The sequence below is a fragment of the Tremella mesenterica genome, assembly GCF_000271645.1.
Source record: "Tremella mesenterica DSM 1558 unplaced genomic scaffold TREMEscaffold_3, whole genome shotgun sequence".
Classification (NCBI taxonomy): Eukaryota; Fungi; Basidiomycota; class Tremellomycetes; order Tremellales; family Tremellaceae; genus Tremella; species Tremella mesenterica.
In genome coordinates this window covers 1,955,191-1,973,371 of record NW_006711227.1, presented here as the reverse complement: position 1 = coordinate 1,973,371, position 18,181 = coordinate 1,955,191, and the positions used below count along the sequence as shown (strand labels likewise).

Below are 18,181 nucleotides of genomic sequence, written 5' to 3'. Positions count from 1 at the left end.
CTCAGACGGTTTAGTGGCCTACTGAAGATGTGTCCGTCATGGCGATTACTTCCTTCACCTGCCTCTTTTCACCTTCCCGCAGAATCTCCAGACAGTAAGGGTGCATGTTGTTAGCCAGATTGAGCAAGGGGAACCAATAGCTGCACATGGCTTACAAAACATCCACTATTGTGTCCTCTTGTCCCACCGTCATACACTCACAATCTCCTCAGCAGATAGAGTGAGACAAGCAGGAATAAGATTTGTGAGATAGCAAGTGTGTATTATAGTATAAGTATAGCTGCTCCACATCTTTCTCCCTTTGGTTCTGGCCATTTTAGTCTCCTGTCACGACCCGTGACTAATCAGCGTCCGGCCGGATAGATCATAGTACCCTCAGTTCCTACTGAACAGAAAGGTCTATCAACCGCTGATGTCTTCATTCACCAATCACAGGTTATATACCCGTCATCGTCCGTAACTTTGCTTCCTTAGCTTAGCTCAACCTTCATGTCACAACAACTCGTGATATCTCCCTCCACAAAGCTCAACCAGGTAACTTTTGTATTAGCTAATTAATCACCGGTGAGGAGTGTACTTGTTTCACTCCTTGGCATCAAAATATGATTACATATTGCAAATGCCTGGGAAGCATGCCCTACCCACCTGTCCCAATCAAAGTCAGACCCAGAGTGCTACAGAGAGCTGAGTTACCACAGGTATTCAAGAGTGCAGCTTGTAGTAAACAGACCTTAGCTTGATGTATCCGTGTACCCGGACACTGGGTGGTATGAATTCAGTAATTGGTCAAGTGGGGCCGTGCTGCTTCGAAGTTGCACCTCTTCCGTGTGGCACCTACGAGCATGAGTGCCATACATTGATACGTGATTTCGCGTGCGCGGCACGCCAGCTGCCATCTCGCCACACTGCCACATTGCCACACCACCAAACTGCCACGGGAAGGATGGATGACGTCAGTGTGTGATGACGAGTCACCCCTTCTCTCTTCTTGTCTCTCTCCCCCCCCCCCCTCCCCTCCGACAACCTTGTATATATCTCAGGCCTCTCCTTCTTCTTCTGTGACCATCACTGCGGAACATCTTGCTCAACAGAACCATCATGGACCTAGGCAGACCCATTGACGTTCATCCCGATACCGACACGATGTCGTCTCACAGCGAAACCCACGTCTCTCAGGGAGGTAGCAAACCTCTCCCGACCCTCCCACTTGTTCATCCTTCCACCGACCTCAATCCCAACGCGGTGCCCTCGGCCACGATCGATCCCGACAAGCCTTCTTCTGAATCCAGCCCTACCGCTCTGCCCACCAATCCAAACACCAACCCCACAGAACAGGCAAAGGCCATGAAGGAAGAACATCCCGCAGTGGTGAATCGTGAGATTGAAAAGACCAAAGCTGCGGAGAGGGAGGTTAAGGGTGAGAGACCACTGGGGACAATGGTGCGTGGTTTGGAGGATGATCGACTTTGGGCCATGTTGAGGGCATTTGACAGAGTACGTATCTCTCATGCGGAGTGTCATCAGATCCGCGTTCCCGCTCCCTACCCTCCTTCCTTCTCATCGTATCCTAGGCTCTTCCTATTTTCCTGATCCACACCGGGAGCATGGAACTCACCACCCCATAAGTGGAATGTACAGAAGATCAGTTGGTCGGTCCTAGCGGCAGGCAAAGGAGTTCAATGCCACTGCGAACCGAATAACGCAGAAACTGATTTATAGGACATCACCCATGTTCTCCACCCAGCAACACATCTGCCGCCTAGCGAACCTGATCTACGAGTGTCCACCCTGCCCAACTTACCCTCGCATTCCGAAACGATCAAACGTAATGCGGAAAGGGTATTTGCAGCCATTGGCCCTTCGTCTGTCCGTGGGGCCAGGGAGGTACAGCGACTCATGTCCTGGTCTCCTGAGGAGAGATGGAGGACTGGATCTTACTGCGCTGCGTATTTCACTTGCTGGATCTTTGGGTATACCATGGCTGGTGTATTGAGCTTCTTCGTTGCTATCGTCTGTTTTCCAAGCTGCAGGAGATGGTTCTTCCCTCCGGTACGTCTTTTTCGCGTTTTTGCGGTGATGCATCTGCCGTTACCACATATATTGTCCATTTGAATGAACGGCCGCTGATACGTAGGTCCCACCCGCTCCGTTCACTCCGATTTCGGCAACGGACCCTACAAACAAGAAAGGTGACGAGAGTCTGCTTGGAAATGTAGATAAGAAGACTGTGCATCGGAGTAAGGCCGAACAGGCAGAGGAACAAGCGTTTGAGGCTACTTCGATCTTACAAGCTTACACCACTCGTTTAATCTTTGTGAGTGAACTGTAGCTTGTAGGCCCATCTCTAAGTCACCACACCTTGTTTCTTGACCTGCGCGTACCAGAGCTACATATTTTTTTCGGGTCTTTCATCCAATCCCATGGTAGCCTCGTCACCAACCGTTGTGATTTTGGGCCAACGTCGCTTACGATCAGGACGGTAGCAAGAAGGGCAAGAACGCCGGAAACTCTAACGTTGGCGAGAAGGTGCATCATTCAGATCTCGAATCCACGTCCGAAGAGGATGATTCGGTTGTTGTAAATCAAGGTGAAGTAGGACAAGACAAGCCTCAAGGCGAAGAAAGTGCCGATCTTGTCGTCGCTGGTCAAAAAATTGATATCGACTCTAAAGCTGCCGGAAAGAATTTGAGCGAGAAAGAAAAGAAAAAGCTCGCTGCGAAGGAAGCTAAAAAGAAGAGGGATGAATTGGTGGGCAAGATGACCAAGAGTACTGAGGTCGGTTTGGGTGCATTAGCCGACTATATAGAGAGGCTAACCAAGTGCGTGTACTAGTTATATCAGTCGACTGTAGTCTCTCGCTGATGATCAGCGCTCTTTCCCCACCCGCCCCATACCCCGACTCGTACGCGAGGTTTAAAATTGCCGGAGCATTCCTTGTCCCGCCCATGTTTTTACTCACATATGTCCCGCCGTGGATCTTCGCAAGATCAGCGACGTTCATGTTTGGTGTGGGGATGTGGGGCCAGCCTGTCCTCATCTGGGCGGCAAAGAAGGGTATGGAGCTTATCCCGGATTGGGACAAGTTTATGGAGATGATGGATATACGAAAGTGCGTCTTTTCTTCTATCGGTGTCCCCTTCCCTACTCCTGTCTCGACGGGATCTGGCCACATACGGTTGTGACCTGTATTCCACGGTTGGTCAGAACTACCGAGATCATCAGACTGAGTAGCAAGTCAGCGCCTTGTGGAGCACAGGGACACTGTCCAGCGCAAGTAATACAAACAGTGCTGATGACTAGCTCGATCTTATCTGGTGTACCTACGGACGCACAATTGACTCTTCATCTTCTTCGAGTAGGAGAAGCTCTTGGAACCCCGTTGCCTAGACCACCGTGAGTCCGAGTCTCCTCTGCGTTCCGTCCACCTCAATGCCCTATGATCGATCTTTTCCTCGCCGGTCGACTCTGAATAATTCCTCTTCACCTGCACGTGATCAATCAGCTGATTCTCAGTCCTCCGCCTCTCAAAGGTTCACCCAAAGTAAGTCTCGTTCCTCCACGTTGACTCGCCGGTGTGGTCGCCGCTTGGCCATTCTCGTCGCCTACTCGCCATCATAATCTGGCTACGTAATCTCACCTGAATGCTAGCACCTTGCCCATATCACCTCGCCTGTGCCTTCATGATGTAGTGAGGAATCTCCAGAAGTACTAATCTCTTAGGAAGCTATCAAAGATACCGCCCCGACCGACATTACCGCAGATGACGAAGCCGAGGTTGAAGCTGCTGAGGAAGAGGGTGGTGCCAAAGAAGTGGCTGTCAAAGCCAAGACCAAGACCAAAAGTCACTTTTTGTCTTTATTCCGTGGAGCCGGTCGAAAGGCTGCTGGGTTTAGAGGTGATGTGGCAGTGAATGGAAAGAGGAAGACGGTGGGTCCGATTTTTCTTCTGACATACACCGTCCCTGTCCTACTCACTCTCCCCTGTCCTCTCTCTTGTTTTTTGCGTCGGTAGTGGAGTTGTCGGTTTGGGAATTTTGTTGATCAATGACCAGATTGGTAGTACCATTGATAAATTATTCTTCAGCGGGTTTGCCAAAGACAACGAGCACATGCACTGTGAGTATCCCCTTCCGTTCCAGCAGTTTAATCAAGCTCACCATCCGCAGCATTCCCGGCCAAACTCGATGGGACTTCTGGACATATCATCATTGAGAATAAGAACGATATCCTTCAAGTGCCTCAGATCAGTTTTGTCCCACTGTCAGGAAAAGGTCCTTCTTTCGTTTGGTCCATTGATGATATTGTGGAGATTAAGAAGGTATGTTTATTACATCTTCTTTACTCCAAGTTCTATTCACCCCCCATCCTTATCTTCCCCACGGGTTTCGTATTGTCAAAGTTGGGTGAATGGACTGCCAAGGACGACCTAAGTTGGAGGAGTGTGTGAACGTTATCGCTCCCTTTCCCAGAGCTAACCCCCCAGGCACACGTCACAATGTCCCGTATGGCTCTCGGCTGGGCGTCCGGAGCAGAAGTCGAAGGTTTAGGATTGACCATTCGATTCAAATCCGCCCCTGATCAATTGGCCGAGCATGCGGGGATGGATCAGGTGGAAGGTGAGACGAAACATTTCACAAGGGTAGGAAGGAGGGAACAGTTGTTTGTCAGGTTGGTCAGTATGGGTAGACAGAGATGGGAGGTGTTGTAGTATCTTCCCATCCTCCACCCGCTGTGGCCACTCTGATAGCCCGGTCTCGGGTTCCCGTACAAGTGAGTCTTGGAGACTCGAATATTTCAATTATCTGTAAAAAGTTGTGAATTGTGAACAATGATATCTTGAGGTGTAGCCATAGAACACGATGTATCGAGTCGTTTCGCTTTCAGCTGCTTGGTATTGTTACGAGATACCCCTGCATATGATACAATCCTCTAAGTGTCATCGGAATCCGAGCACCATCCACAACTTATCACTCAGGCATGTCGGTCGCTCCGTTGGTGAAATTTGACCCTGCGTCTCATCCCAATTCACCGCTCCATGACTTCCCCGTCCTACCCGAGTGCTCCACATCTGAGATCTTCCTAGACTTTCAATCACGTCATCCCGTCTAGCTGCATAAAATCTAAACACTCCCATCATCCACTCGAACTTGCTCAAAAATTAAAATCCGCTCGCACTCTCAAAGTATCGACTTCACTCGCTGCGCTCGCCTCCTCACTTGACTTCAGGATGTTTCCTCCGATAATCCCAGATCCTACCCAGTTGCATAAGCCCCGAAGCGCCGACGAAGAAGTTTACAGCGGCGAGGGAATAATTGACTGGGGTGATGACGAATGAATAACGGACCTGTTGGTGTTAGCATGAGTTATTATAGCTTGTCTTCTTTTTTGTCCGAATCTTTTTCTTCGACCCTTTGTGTCTTTCACTCTTCTTACGTCAATTCATTCTTGATGACCTGCTCTGCACTCTTCGAACATTCGAACGCCCCAATATCCCTTAGGAAGGTGACCACGTTATTTGCCAAGAGGGATGAATCTTAGAGTATGTTTGACACCCCGAATAAAGGTTTGGTCCATTACCCCCACTTTGTCGAATTTCATCAAAATGGAAAAACAGTGAAGTCGAAACGGTGCGATGATAAAAGATAAGAGGTTCAAGTAGGATAGGAGGGATGTTTGAAAGGAGATGACCGAAAAGAGACAAACGAATAGAGCAGAGATGAAAGAGAGATGATCAGAATAAAAGGGAGAAAGGGAAGAGATAGTTGAAGGAGAAAGCGACTAACCCAGATAAATCCAGTAGCTGTCAAAGCGACATTTTGACTGACACTTAATTTCTCCGCTGGTCTACTGAGATCTTTCAAACCGGCAGCTACTAAAGCCCATTTTGCCAGTGGAGCCCAAAAAAAGATTGTTCTGGGTCTCAGCCAATTTAAACCGACTATTTTCTATTGATCACTCTGTCATCACATGTTGCACAGATTTATCCCATCTCCTTCGTCAATCTGTCATAGACTGATAACCCAGCATACACCAATTGTTGAGTTTTATTTAAGACCTGCCGATATGAAAACACATGACACAACCACAGAAGATGTACTCTCAACATTCGGCGTCATGCTCCACCACACGTTGACGTTTCCATTCCCATCCGCCACCTTCGGCCCCACACCCTGATAGGTCTATGAGTGAGAAATAGAAGATAACTCACCTAGGACCAGCTGGATGGTTCAAGAACTGTTGAAACTTTGTTGATCCCGCTGCAGCAGCTGCGTTGGCTACTGGTGCTGACATGTTATAGGGAGGTTGAGATTATTGCGAGGTTGTATATCGAGTGGAAGACCGAAGCGAGACGGAATTACGGCTCGGCGTTATCGGTGTTTTGAGGCTTTGACCGAGGTTGGTGGCAATGTGGCATCGTCCTCACCTCCACTTCGGTCTCCCCGCTTCCCCCCACTCTGCTCCTTTCGCAAACCAAGACACTCTACTCGTGCATATCTTCACTTACAGTACTCTACTCGCTCTACTACGGTAAAAGGTTTCATTGGACAAATATGATCACCAGATATATACCTTTTTCTTTTCTTCTATTCAGCCCAATATGGAGCTTGAGCGTTCCACAACAACTCCCACTCCAACCTCCAAACCCCCCTCTTCCCCGTCCTTTGGTCATATGGTCAGCTAGAGTACTCCCACCAATCGACTGCAGAGCTGACGACAAGGCATGGTCTAGGCGATACGGCTTTCTCAGAAGGTATATCAGAGTTTATACAAGGTATAAAAGAAACATATCCTGGGATATACGTATATTCCGTTCAAATACCTCAAGGGGGTAGTGAAGATGACGAACGTAAAGCTGGGTTTGTAAGTGAATTACATTCATAAACAATTGGGTGGGGGTTAACGATCAGTATGGGAATGCGGAAAATCAAGCTGCTGATGGTTGTATTCAATTATCTTCTATACCGGAATTACAAAATGGTTTTGACGCCATGGGTTTTTCTCAAGGTGGTTTGTTTTTAAGATGGTATGTTCAGTATTGTAATGTCCCACCTGTGAGAAATCTCATCACTGTGAGTTCATCCTCTCTACTCTTCCTACATCTCTCATCATCGCTTTCTTCTCCTGCTGGCTGATCCTTTCCTCTCACATGCTTGTATATCTCTAGACTTGAGACAGTGTACTACCCAATGTCCACCTCGATTTCATATCACAGCGTCTTTCATTTGGGAAGTTTGAGAGGTAGGGCCTGCCACTCACTTGGTGTTGAACTCCGTTCAAATGGTAAAAGAGATGCATGATGAAGATAAGACACTGATATCAGTTCGGAACACCTCATTATGGCATATCAGCCCTCATCCCATGTCCTACACCTCCAACACTTACTTGTTTATTAGCCGCCCGAGCAGCACGTGCGGGGATATACCGACCTTGGGCACAAACTCATCTTGTTCAAGCTGCTTATTTCAGAGATACGGAAAGGTTAGAAGAGTTCTACGAAGTGAACACCTTCTTGAGGGATTTGAATGGAGAAGGGGTCAACAGGTCCTCCACCCTCTCCCCTTCACCTGAGACGTTTAGATTTCTTGAGAACCACATCGGAGAGCAGGTAGAAAGTGAAGTTGGTAGTTTAGAGACGGAGGTAAAGGGTTCTGAAGGGGAGTTCAGGGAAGGGAAATGGAAAGAAAGTGGAGGGAAGGGATTAAGAGAGTTGGAACATTTCATAGCTATCATGTTTGATGCTGATCGTGAGTTTCCCTTTCCTTCACCTCATACGTTTCATCCTTGTCTCAGCTTACACCTCTTCCCCACATCTCTATTTCTCTCTTCAGCCGACTCCGACCTTGATTCTCCCACTCGAAAAACTCGTTGTGAAAAATAACTCACCTGATGAACCGAGGTAAGGTGAACAACGTCATGGGAGCATATAACGTGAACCACGTGATAGAGACAAATAGCTGACAAAGAGGAACCGTCTCACCAGCTCAATCAGCCCACTTCGCAACCTACTCACCGGAAAACAAAACTCTAGTGGTACCGATGGAACAACAAAACTTATATCAACAAGATTGGATCGGTCTTCGAGAATTGGATGAAACGGGGAGGTTGGTATTGGATCATTGTCCTGGTGAACATATGGATCTCGGAGGAGGTTGTGGACATAGGATGATTAGAGATTGGGTAGGTGGGCGTGTGTGATCAATGTCAAATGACCTGTACTTCTTACCTACCTTCTTGTCAAAGATCACTACTATCTGGTGTGATTGTATTCGATCCGATTTGGTTAGAGCCATCAACACGAAACCCCATTACTGTCGATAACATCTGTATTTTACCCTTCTACTGATACACATCGCGGGTATTTGGGGAATTCCCACCGTCGCTCAATGGGAATCATCTAAAGTTTGATCTCCTTTCCCGAATCAGCACTCAATGTGTACATCGAATACATATCATTATGGCATCCCTGACACTAACAAAAGAGAACTACAAACAATCGTCATCATAAACCGAAGCATTTGCAAAATTGGAAGGAACTATACAGATTTATCGTATATACTGAACCAACATCAATACTAACACCCCATACTTCTTCAATTTACAACTAAACCTTCGTACAACCTCCTACCTTGCATAAACTTACTTAGACAGCTCAAACGGCTGTAGGGATCCAAGCTGATCATCAGCTTTCTTGAAACTTTCGACAAGAAGAGACATTGAAAAACTCCGAATATTTCCTGGACAATCTTGAGAAAAGGTTCTGACACTCTCTACACCGAGAAGAAGAGATTGAAATCCAAGTACCTCTCAAAGTAATTTAAGAAAAAGTTTTGACATTCTTCGTCCCGGGAAAGAAGATCTTTCGTTCTTAAAACTCATCTGTACAGACTAAGACGGATGAGTGAGAATGTGAAATACGGCATCAAAAGGACCAATAGGATTATAGGAGGATGAGATCAAGCTGAAACAGGTGGTGAAAGCTCATCTCACTTACTTTCAATACCATCTGAAGAATCACAATCACCTAAAACCGGATAATTATCTCTGAACAGACAGAGGTTCGTGCCTTGTAAAGAAATACGACCTTCAGATATGAACCCCCAATTTTGGAGTGATGTTGATTCTTGGGGGTAGATCTATTTGTCAGGTATCAAACCAACAGAATTGTTTTAACTCATATCCAAGATGTACTGTATAAAGTCCAACAAGTCTAGAAATCAATGATCAACGATTAACTCACATGAACATAATCCCCATCCAATATTCCACCAGCTTGTAAACCCCAAGATTGTCCTTGAAAATCCATCGTAATACCTTCACCAACATTCCAAACCACTGAATAACCTTCGATCTCACAAGAAACCACCTCTACTCTATTTCCTAGCACAGGTGGAGACTTGACCCCTAGACAAACATCGTCAACAGGTGGACCGGAGAATAACTTGACATTCGTATAACTCGTCTCTCCCGATCGTCCTACTGGAGCAGGTAAGAGAACAAGTTTATCCTCTCGTCGACCTCCTGGAGTTCGTTTAGGAGGTGGTATGGTGGTAGTACATTGAGGACAAGGAAGTGTCGTTTTGATACATGTTGAACAAGGAGGAGGATTAGTCGTTTTGATGCAAAGTGGACAATCTTGTGGGGCTGTGGTTTGAGCTAAGGAGGAAGAAAAGATTAAGAAGATCGTGATGAAGACAAGGATGAAAATCGAGTTTGACATAATTGGAATGTGAGTTTATTGGAGAGAAGTAAAAAGTGATTAGAAGGGATGGGGAATATTCGAAAGAGAGGATTATAAATGGTTCTAGGGTCAATGTTCAAACGGTGTGGGAAAAGGGGAACGGATGAAGGTTGACTTCTTAAAATGATGATCATCGGTCATACGGTCATATGTACGTGGTAATGGATCTTGATTCTTGAGATTAGTAGTCAGTCCGGATCTTCCCCTTGACTCCTTCCTTCCTTCCAAGCTGCCACTTCCATAGGGTTCCCAATCGGGCAGACTTCAGCTATCTGTATTTAGAAGATCTCAGTAGAATAGGCCTCGGTGAGGGAAACTGCCGATGAAGAGTGGGGTGAGTGATGACATGTTTAGTGTAAGTGGTATCGTACATCATCGTTGCATCGTTAAGGGGGTTGGGGCGGTTGAGGGTTGAGGGGGATCAAACTCAACATACAGGCAAAATCAATACATCGATACACACACATGGAGATGAGATGGAATGTACACATTGGAGTACCCTGAACCTGGAGAACAGATCAATCGGGCAACCTTCATTGTACAGCATACACGACGTCAAAACAGGGTAAATTACGGAGTTGTAGGTATCCAAGCTGAACGTCAACATTGATCTTTCTCAAAATCCAAAATCCAAAATCCAGGTCATTCATTCAAAGGAATCAGTGAGAAAAGGATTAAGAAGTCACTCGGAAGGTATTGGATTCCATAGTTTGACGAATATCAAAAAGATGACATGAGGATATAAGTAGAAGATATCAAAAAGAAAGACTCACTTTCCACTCCGTCCGTAGCTGTACAATCCTGTAAGATAGGGGTTGTATCTCCAAGTATACAGAGATTCTGACCTTCCAATTGAATACGATTGTCAGAAGTGAGGATCCATGATTGTGATGCTGATGAGCTAAGAGGGGATATCTGGATTTGTCAGATGGGATTCTTTTTAATCTTTTATTTTCCATACAAGTCTCTCTTGTCCTTTGATTTGACATGATGTCTGGATTGCCGGTTTTTCTAGTCACGGAGGAAGCCCGCTCGGGTATCTGATCCCTTCTTGATCTCGTATTGGCCCTGTACGAGTACTATCGGAATCCTGGAGGCAGAAGATGAGACAGATGCGGGTGAAGAGAATTAGTGTAGATTGAAAAGGACGAGTAGTAGTTACTGTAGAATAAGAGATACTCACCTCAATCAAACAATTAGGGTCAAAACTCGCAGCTTGTAAAGCCCAAGTCACTCCTTCATATTCAAAAGATATTGTACTCGCTCCACTGGTCAGATTCCAAGTCAACCAATCATTCCCAGATGTCTCTTCGCATGAAGTGGTTATAACCGCTGTTCCGGCGATTGGGGGGAGAGGAGCGGCTAAACAAACTTGGTGTGTAGGTCGACCATGAACGAGTAAAACGTCGGTATAAGTCGTACGGCGGAAAGGTGACAGTCCGGTAGGGATAGACCTAGGTGGGTATACTTGGGTGGTCTGACAGTCTAGAACACAAATCGATCGAGGGATAGGTTCTCCGAAAGAGAACGGGAGACTTAAGAGGGACAAGAGGGCGAGGGAAAGCATTGTTGGATTATGGAGTTTGACAAAGTTTGAAAATATGAGGAAAGTTGTTCCGATACAAAGAGAAATGTAGGACAGTGGAGGGAGGATGAAGGAGAGAACTCATATATCTTTCAGACGTCGATTGAAAGTGACGGTTCAGATCGGGTTGCCGGTCTTACGGTCTTTTTAGATAAATATTGGAAAGGAGTTTGCACATGGTGTAACCTTCCTCGCTTGAGTCATTCGGGGTGGAGTAGTTGATGATTCCTTGGGATCCATATTAGACCGAGTTGTGTGATGTCTTGGATGATCAGTACACTAAAGATGAATATGTGAAAAGTGGGTGATGTACACCGGGGTAGAAAGGAGGGTGAGGCGACTTTATATGATAAGCACTTGGGGCACCCCCCTAGTCCTCTCCGGGCACGACCTGCCACAAACCCTGAGCTCAAGTTCATAGGCCCGGCGTTACTGAAATCCCGCGAGCTCTGATTGCTCACTCTTCTCTTTCATCGCCAATGTCAGTATTAGCTATACCATGTCATTTCCGGTCATTGTCCATGCATTCTTGTCATGAATCACAAGTATCAGTTTCCGCATGTTTTAGTTCTGCTCTGATGCCTTTGAGGCAAGAGACCTGAACCTTTAGTTAGTTATGTTATTCTCAGTTATGATGCCTGGTATGGCATTAGACCCAAGACTTTAGTTTAGTTAGATTTGAGGCGAACATATGGTTTACGTCGTCATGCGTACTTCTGCGTGCGGTCAACAGCGTATTATACGCAGCACGGCGAGAACAGAGCGCAGTTTGTTATTGTTGGTTAGAAAACGATAGGTACGCCGAGGATTGCGGTGTTTTCCTACGCAGGACGGTTCAGCCTGGTAGAAAGCCTGATTTGTCTATATAACCCTACTTAGTACTTTGTAGTCTTCTTTAGTTCTTGATCAAAAGTCATTTCCATTGCCATCCTTTTGGAGTCCAGTCCAGTCCAGTCCAGTTCCTTATAACCTTGTAAGACAAGCCAGAGACATTCCTTGGGTCACAGTCCCATTCCTTGTTGGACTCAGTCTTGTTAACTTAAGTATAGTCCTTGTCCCCTTGTCCTTTGTCCTCTGTCCCAGGGTGGGCAGTATCCTTGACAATTCTCCTATCTATCAATGTCCAGGAGGATAATATGAGCCATAGGGATGTCTAGAAGAGCCCTGGGAGGGATAGGGAGGCCAATATTGAGAGGATAGAGGAGGGAGAGTAGGTGGAAGAGGGGGGGGTGGTAGGTACCTCTCCTCAGGAGGATAAAAGTCGAAAATGGGGGGTACCTGTTCATTAGAGACCCCCCATCGGATACAGCCAAAAATGCAGTATTAGAGACTCACATTCGGTTGATATTGGCCATTTCCTGGTGTCTCCTGGACCAATCAGCTTGCAGGAAACTTTTAGAAGTAAGAGACTAAGAGAAGAGTGAAAATTTTCGAGATCGTGAGGCCAATATAGACAGAGACAGAGCAATATATAGCCAGGAATGACTGCAGGACACAGAGGGGGAGAAGGAGGGAAGGAGAAATGTCATTATCATATGAGAAACCCACCAAATAACCTGTCCCGGCCATCACATCCTGTCTCCTCACCATCCTGTCCTCTGTCCTCACTACTACAGGCCGATTTTCCTTCTGCAGGCCGATCCTGGCCGTCTCTCTCTCATCTCTCTCTTTAATACTCCTGGCCAGGTCAAGAACCGTCTTCCTGAGCTCAGAGATCTCTTCCTGAACTGCAGTGTTAGTTCCTAACCTGATCCCTCTGTCCAGGTCGTTTCTCCAGCATCATACGCCTTTACCTCGCGATCATAGGCCTCAGGATCCCTCTCTCGATGTTCATTAGCCCTTTTACACTTCTTAGGACCATGACTTCTTGAACCACACAGGGGACAGGGACGATTTGCCTTTTTCTTGACACCAAGGAATTTCTCAGACTGAGTGTGGAGACGGCCAGTGTGAGAGACATCATCTGCGAGCTGTGTAGAATTCGATTTTACCCCTCTTTTAGGAGAAGGAGGAAGAGTAGGAGAAGGAGGTAAAAAGTAGGGATTATCAGCAGGTAGATCGTCGTCTTCGATGGTGGTCAGATCGATCTGAGTGGTGGTGAGGTTCTTGAGGTTCTTCTTGGCTAATACCAACCGGTTTCTTCGAAGGTGGGGGTCACGAATTCGGTTGGTATCATTATCGATGTCCCACTCTGGCCCTAAGAGTTGATGAACCCCAGTAATATCTCCACTAACTTTCGCAGTGGCCTGTTCAATGGTGTGAGGCCAGGTGTCACGAAGTGACAAGACAGTTTGATAGTGATAGTGATAGGATGGGTTGGGTATTTAACCAGCGACCGGCGGTATGCAGTAACCGCCGGTTAATAGGCCTTTTAGCACAGTGGTTTAGACCGCTGCCTCTGAAGGGCACTGTTATATCGTCCCAATGCTGGTTAGTTGGTCTCGTGACAGATTAACCGGCGGTTACGGGTAGGATCCTGGGTTCGACTCCCAGGGTGGGCTGGGTCAAATTCAGTCCCTACTTGGAAAACCTCCCTCTCGGAGAAAGTTTTCGGCCTATCGTACCCTTCCCTGTTGGGGCCCCAGATGGGGCTGAAAGGGAAGGCATAATGTCACGAAGTGACAAGACAGTTTGATAGTGATAGTGATAGGATGGGTTGGGTATTTAACCAGCGACCGGCGGTATGCAGTAACCGCCGGTTAATAGGCCTTTTAGCACAGTGGTTTAGACCGCTGCCTCTGAAGGGCACTGTTATATCGTCCCAATGCTGGTTAGTTGGTCTCGTGACACCAGGACATGGGGTTGAGAAGACGCCAATGACGATGGAGAGGAGCAAGAGCAATGGTACCATCCCTTTCAAGTACTTCTTTTATCTGCCGAGCAGAAGGGAGGCCCATTGATGTCGAATACAGGTTGCTCTCTTCATCATTTTCGACATTCCCGGCAGTGGCGATCTTGTACTGCTTGGTCATGAGGCCAATTGACTGGTTAGAGACTCGATTTTTGACATGGACAAAGATAGAGTGGACACTGGTGTCCTGTATTATTCGGTTTTGAGCCATCTTGTCTAATATGGTGGTACATTGATCATCGAAGAATTTGCGAGCAATTCGCAGCAACCCATAGAAGTCGCTATACGCATTGGTGAGACGACGTTTGAAGGCCTGGTGGTTTCCTTCGAGTCGAGAATTTGCTGTCTGTCCAAGATGAGGGTATTTGTCGATAAAAGCAGAGACGAAGTGTGTCTTGTGTTCATCCACCAATTGTCTCACATAAGCCCTCGCCCCATCCAACTTCTCATGTCCCCACCGGTTCTGCATTGTTGACAGAGCTTTATCTAATGACTCCTCAGACTTGGCTTGACAGATATCCACCATGAAATGATCACCAAACTCAGATAACTTCTTGACCCACTGCTCTGGTGAATAAAGGGACTGAAAATTTTTACGACAGTTCACCTTGATGTTTTCGCGAATGTGCCATCGACAGTAATTTAGATGAACATGAGGGAGGTGGAGAGACAGAGCATTATGTAAAGCGATTTCACGATCACATACGATAACTTTGATATCATTGTTGATTGGGCCCATGAGTTCGAGGTATGTTTTGATCGCGAGGGAATACCATTCGGTCACTTCTCGACTTAAAAACGCAAATGCAGAGGTGTAGGTTTGATTCGTAGCAGTACATCCAGCAATGTGAAGCATTGGAAGACGATATCGATTGGTTCGGTAGGTGCAATCCATAAAAAGAACGGTTGGATACGAATGAGTCATGGCTCTGGCTGACGGAGTGGTAAAGACGAGGCCACAGAGCTCTTTATTGGTGTTGGTGAACGCTTTAAAAAGATCGTTATTGTCGGTGAGACGTCGAACTGCAGCCTCCGTTGCTGATTGTCCTTGTCGAAGAAGTTTCTCATGACGAAATCGAATATTTAGGACATCTTTGGTGGTGAGTGTGACTTTATTACCAAAATGATGATGGACGGCCGAGACAACGCCACGAAGGGTGTGTTCACTCTCGAGAAGGTGTTTAATGAATTCAAGTACTTCAGGAGATCGACTGGCTTGACGAATAAAAGAGTAGTGAAGAAGAGGGACAGGTTCATGATTATGAGAATTTTCAATGGTGTAGGGGATCCAGCGGGGGGGACGATCTTGAGCAATCTTCTTGGTCTCTCTTCGCCATATAATAGAGAAGGGACAGTTGTCTTGTTTGGTAGTTCTAGCTAGCTTTCTAACATGTTCGAAATCATCAGAACGATGTGACCGACCATTGCCACCATGAACACAGTGGAGCTCGAGTTTCCCTTTACTTTCTTTACTGCGAAGGGTGATGATAACAACGAGGTGATCCATTGCTACCTGTTGGGTATGAAGTCGAGCTGCTTCCATGGTTGGTTGAGGTTCGAGATCGAGGGGAGGGTGGATGTGGTGAGCCACACGATCGAACCCAGGTTCATCGTAAACATCGAGACCAAGATTGTCGAGTAATTGTTCGAGTTCATCATCGTTTCCGTCGTTGTCACGATATTGCTGAGTCTCTGGTATGAGATCAGGAGAGTGAGAGTGTCGAGGACTGAGTTTTATAGAAGGGGACCGAGAAAAACGATCCAGAATTGGTGATGACGGTGGCGACGATTGTATAAGAATTGGTGATGACGGTGGCGACGATTGTATAAGAATCGGTGATGACATCTAGCTCATCAGAATGACTACTTCATGCAGTAAAAATGGTACTCACTCGTAGCCCAAGACCAGCAGAATACATGTCGACAAATTAGAACCCGGGGCGTGGTGTTGTTGAAGAATTAAAAAAGTTTTTGGTCGAGATGTCGGTGGCAAAAATGACGATGATGGCGAGATCCTGTAAAAGTCAGATTTTTACATTTCTCAATGAAAAGAGTACTCACAGACTCGCAGAGGCCAGGAGAACAGGGTCGAGTTATCGAGAAAGGCTGAAGATGTCTTGTTGAAGAGTAAAAAAGGTTTTTCTCACGAATGGTGAAGTGGCGAGGATGATGATGGCGAGATGACCTATTGAAGTCAGATTTTCACTTCTGATGATGAAACAAGTACTCACAGACTCGCAGAGAGCAGCAGAACAGTGTCGAGAAGACGAGAGAATACCACGATTACTCTGTGAGAAGTTATAGCGATTTGATGGATGGTAGTCAGGGAGGGCGCAGGTTGAGAAGGCGAAGGGCCAGAAGTGGGTGAAAAGTAGTCGTAAAAGAGTGAGAAGAGTATCAAAATGATCCTTGAGACGTGTAGAGACAGTGTGTGTGAGAAAGAGCGTGAGTTTACTAGTATAATGACGATAGAGAGATTAGTGGTGGTGAGGACAGGTTGGTAGGTAGCGAGCAGACATGTCGCGTCGTTGTGTGGAGTTCGGCGTTTCAGTAATCCCGATCAGTGGCGAGTTCATGTCTGTCGCGTCGTCGGCGTTTCAGTAACGCCGGGCCTATGAACTTGAGCTCAGGGTTTGTGGCAGGTCGTGCCCGGAGAGGACTAGGGGGGTGCCCCAAGTGCTTATCCTTTATATACCTTTTGTGGGATTGGGGTTGGAAGGTTTAGCATCCGACCCCGCATGCCCGTGCGTCATGAGCTTTGGGGTACGATATGGTTGATCCGCTATGCCATCATGAAGAATGATTCGGTTCAAATATCCGACCAAGACAGAGTGTCATGATTGGTGGTAACGATTTCAAGAGAGATGTGTGGTAGCGAGCTTGATAGGAGAGGATAGGTCATACTGGAAGAGTTGGATGAAGCACGGAGCTGTTGTCGCTTGGCGACGAGAATGGTGGAATAGCGGTCAATGGATTGGCTGTATCTACTGCGTACAGTAGGCGATACATTGCATTCATATATGATAGCTTATGCAACTACAATACATTTGAGTTGCATGAATGTACACCTACGGGTTTACCCACTTGATTTACGTGAAACGTACGGTATCATACATGAATCACGTCCTGTATTCTGACAAACTGACCCACCTTACGGCTGGGTTGGAGTCCAAGCTAATATTCAGCTTTTTGATTCCCTCTCAACAGTAGTACAAGTACCCATCATAGTATCATGAATCTCCGAGACAAATTAACACAGGGGACGATGCAGGTGCAGATCCGGGGGCAGCTACGGGGATACCGATTATGGGGTAAACGTCGCCTTCAGGATGCCTTCTAAACTGGTTTGTGGCCGACACTTTAACGAACAAAAGATGATCACTCACTGCTCGGTTCTTCCGTGTTGCTACACGCCTGTAAGAGAGGTCCATCGGCAAACAACAAAAGACAGAGGGATGTATTGACCAATTGAAGCTTATGATCCGACGTGAAGATCCATTGTTGTAACGCGTCGTCAGAAGGAGGTTGGATCCGATCGTCAGTTTAACATCTCTCACAGTATTTCCCGATCCTTCCAACATACAAATCACAATTATATGCCTGTAAATCCAGGATTTGTAAGACGTATTCGTGGAGAAACTGTGGGAGTAGAACAAGGAACAACTCACAAAAACCGACTCGTCGTTCGTGCTCCCCCCAGCTTGAATGGCAAACGGTTCATCTCCCAACGAAACCGTGACCTCTCCTTGTCCATCGGACAAATTCCATAGAAGGATATGCGTTCCGTCCGTCTCATTGCAATCGACAGCAACGACTTGACCTCCAGACTGGAGAGGAAGTGGAGCTCCGAGACAAGATGGTTCGGACTGATCACCACTTTTGAGAAGGACGTCGGTATAAGTTGCACGTCGTTGATTGCTGGGAGATTGGTCTTTTGACCCGAGTGCCAAAGGGAGGAGAAGGGCGAAGAGACTAATAGTGGTGAGCATGGTGTGATTGAAGTTGGT

The 18,181-nt window shown here is 46.6% G+C and overlaps 6 protein-coding genes across 6 annotated transcripts; 2 read left to right on the top strand and 4 right to left on the bottom strand.

Moving 5' to 3' along the window:
- The first annotated feature begins 1,031 nt into the window (after positions 1–1,031).
- On the top strand, positions 1,032–4,874 carry TREMEDRAFT_73606 (uncharacterized protein). The gene is made up of 11 exons (XM_007003730.1): positions 1,032–1,494; positions 1,720–2,049; positions 2,135–2,314; positions 2,476–2,819; positions 2,870–3,109; positions 3,301–3,393; positions 3,514–3,541; positions 3,721–3,927; positions 4,052–4,115; positions 4,166–4,317; positions 4,483–4,874. Exons 1-11 carry the CDS (start codon positions 1,099–1,101, stop codon positions 4,705–4,707), a joined length of 2,259 nt encoding a protein of 752 aa, XP_007003792.1. The 5' UTR covers positions 1,032–1,098; the 3' UTR covers positions 4,708–4,874.
- A 337-nt stretch (positions 4,875–5,211) lies between these two features.
- On the bottom strand, positions 5,212–6,290 carry TREMEDRAFT_68285 (uncharacterized protein; the record flags this gene model as incomplete). The annotated part of the gene is made up of 3 exons (XM_007003661.1): positions 5,212–5,343; positions 5,783–5,912; positions 6,208–6,290. 3 exons carry the CDS (start codon positions 6,288–6,290, stop codon positions 5,212–5,214), a joined length of 345 nt encoding a protein of 114 aa, XP_007003723.1.
- Positions 6,291–6,550: 260 nt separating this feature from the next.
- Positions 6,551–8,195, top strand: TREMEDRAFT_29260 (uncharacterized protein; the record flags this gene model as incomplete). Its single annotated transcript, XM_007003220.1, has 6 exons — positions 6,551–6,672; positions 6,719–6,860; positions 6,908–7,069; positions 7,321–7,533; positions 7,639–7,744; positions 7,966–8,195. 6 exons carry the CDS (start codon positions 6,551–6,553, stop codon positions 8,193–8,195), a joined length of 975 nt encoding a protein of 324 aa, XP_007003282.1.
- A 454-nt stretch (positions 8,196–8,649) lies between these two features.
- TREMEDRAFT_61447 (uncharacterized protein) lies at positions 8,650–9,717 on the bottom strand (the record flags this gene model as incomplete). The annotated part of the gene is made up of 3 exons (XM_007003594.1): positions 8,650–8,672; positions 8,992–9,133; positions 9,238–9,717. The coding sequence occupies 3 exons, from the start codon at positions 9,715–9,717 to the stop codon at positions 8,650–8,652; spliced, it is 645 nt and encodes a 214-aa protein (XP_007003656.1).
- Positions 9,718–10,308: 591 nt separating this feature from the next.
- TREMEDRAFT_61446 (uncharacterized protein) lies at positions 10,309–11,305 on the bottom strand (the record flags this gene model as incomplete). Its single annotated transcript, XM_007003593.1, has 3 exons — positions 10,309–10,331; positions 10,512–10,653; positions 10,922–11,305. The coding sequence occupies 3 exons, from the start codon at positions 11,303–11,305 to the stop codon at positions 10,309–10,311; spliced, it is 549 nt and encodes a 182-aa protein (XP_007003655.1).
- Positions 11,306–17,404: 6,099 nt separating this feature from the next.
- Positions 17,405–18,163, bottom strand: TREMEDRAFT_61444 (uncharacterized protein; the record flags this gene model as incomplete). The annotated part of the gene is made up of 3 exons (XM_007003592.1): positions 17,405–17,559; positions 17,732–17,813; positions 17,843–18,163. 3 exons carry the CDS (start codon positions 18,161–18,163, stop codon positions 17,405–17,407), a joined length of 558 nt encoding a protein of 185 aa, XP_007003654.1.
- Between the last annotated feature and the right edge of the window lie 18 nt (positions 18,164–18,181).

Bases quoted from the DNA above. Each gene is read 5' to 3' on its own strand.
- TREMEDRAFT_73606 (XM_007003730.1), top strand. From the start codon at position 1,099: ATGGACCTAGGCAGACCCATTGACGTTCATCCCGATACCGACACGATG. The intron at 2,050-2,134 runs GTACGTCTTTTT...GCTGATACGTAG, and splicing joins GGAGATGGTTCTTCCCTCCG to GTCCCACCCGCTCCGTTCAC. The intron at 4,116-4,165 runs GTGAGTATCCCC...CACCATCCGCAG, and splicing joins AGACAACGAGCACATGCACT to CATTCCCGGCCAAACTCGAT.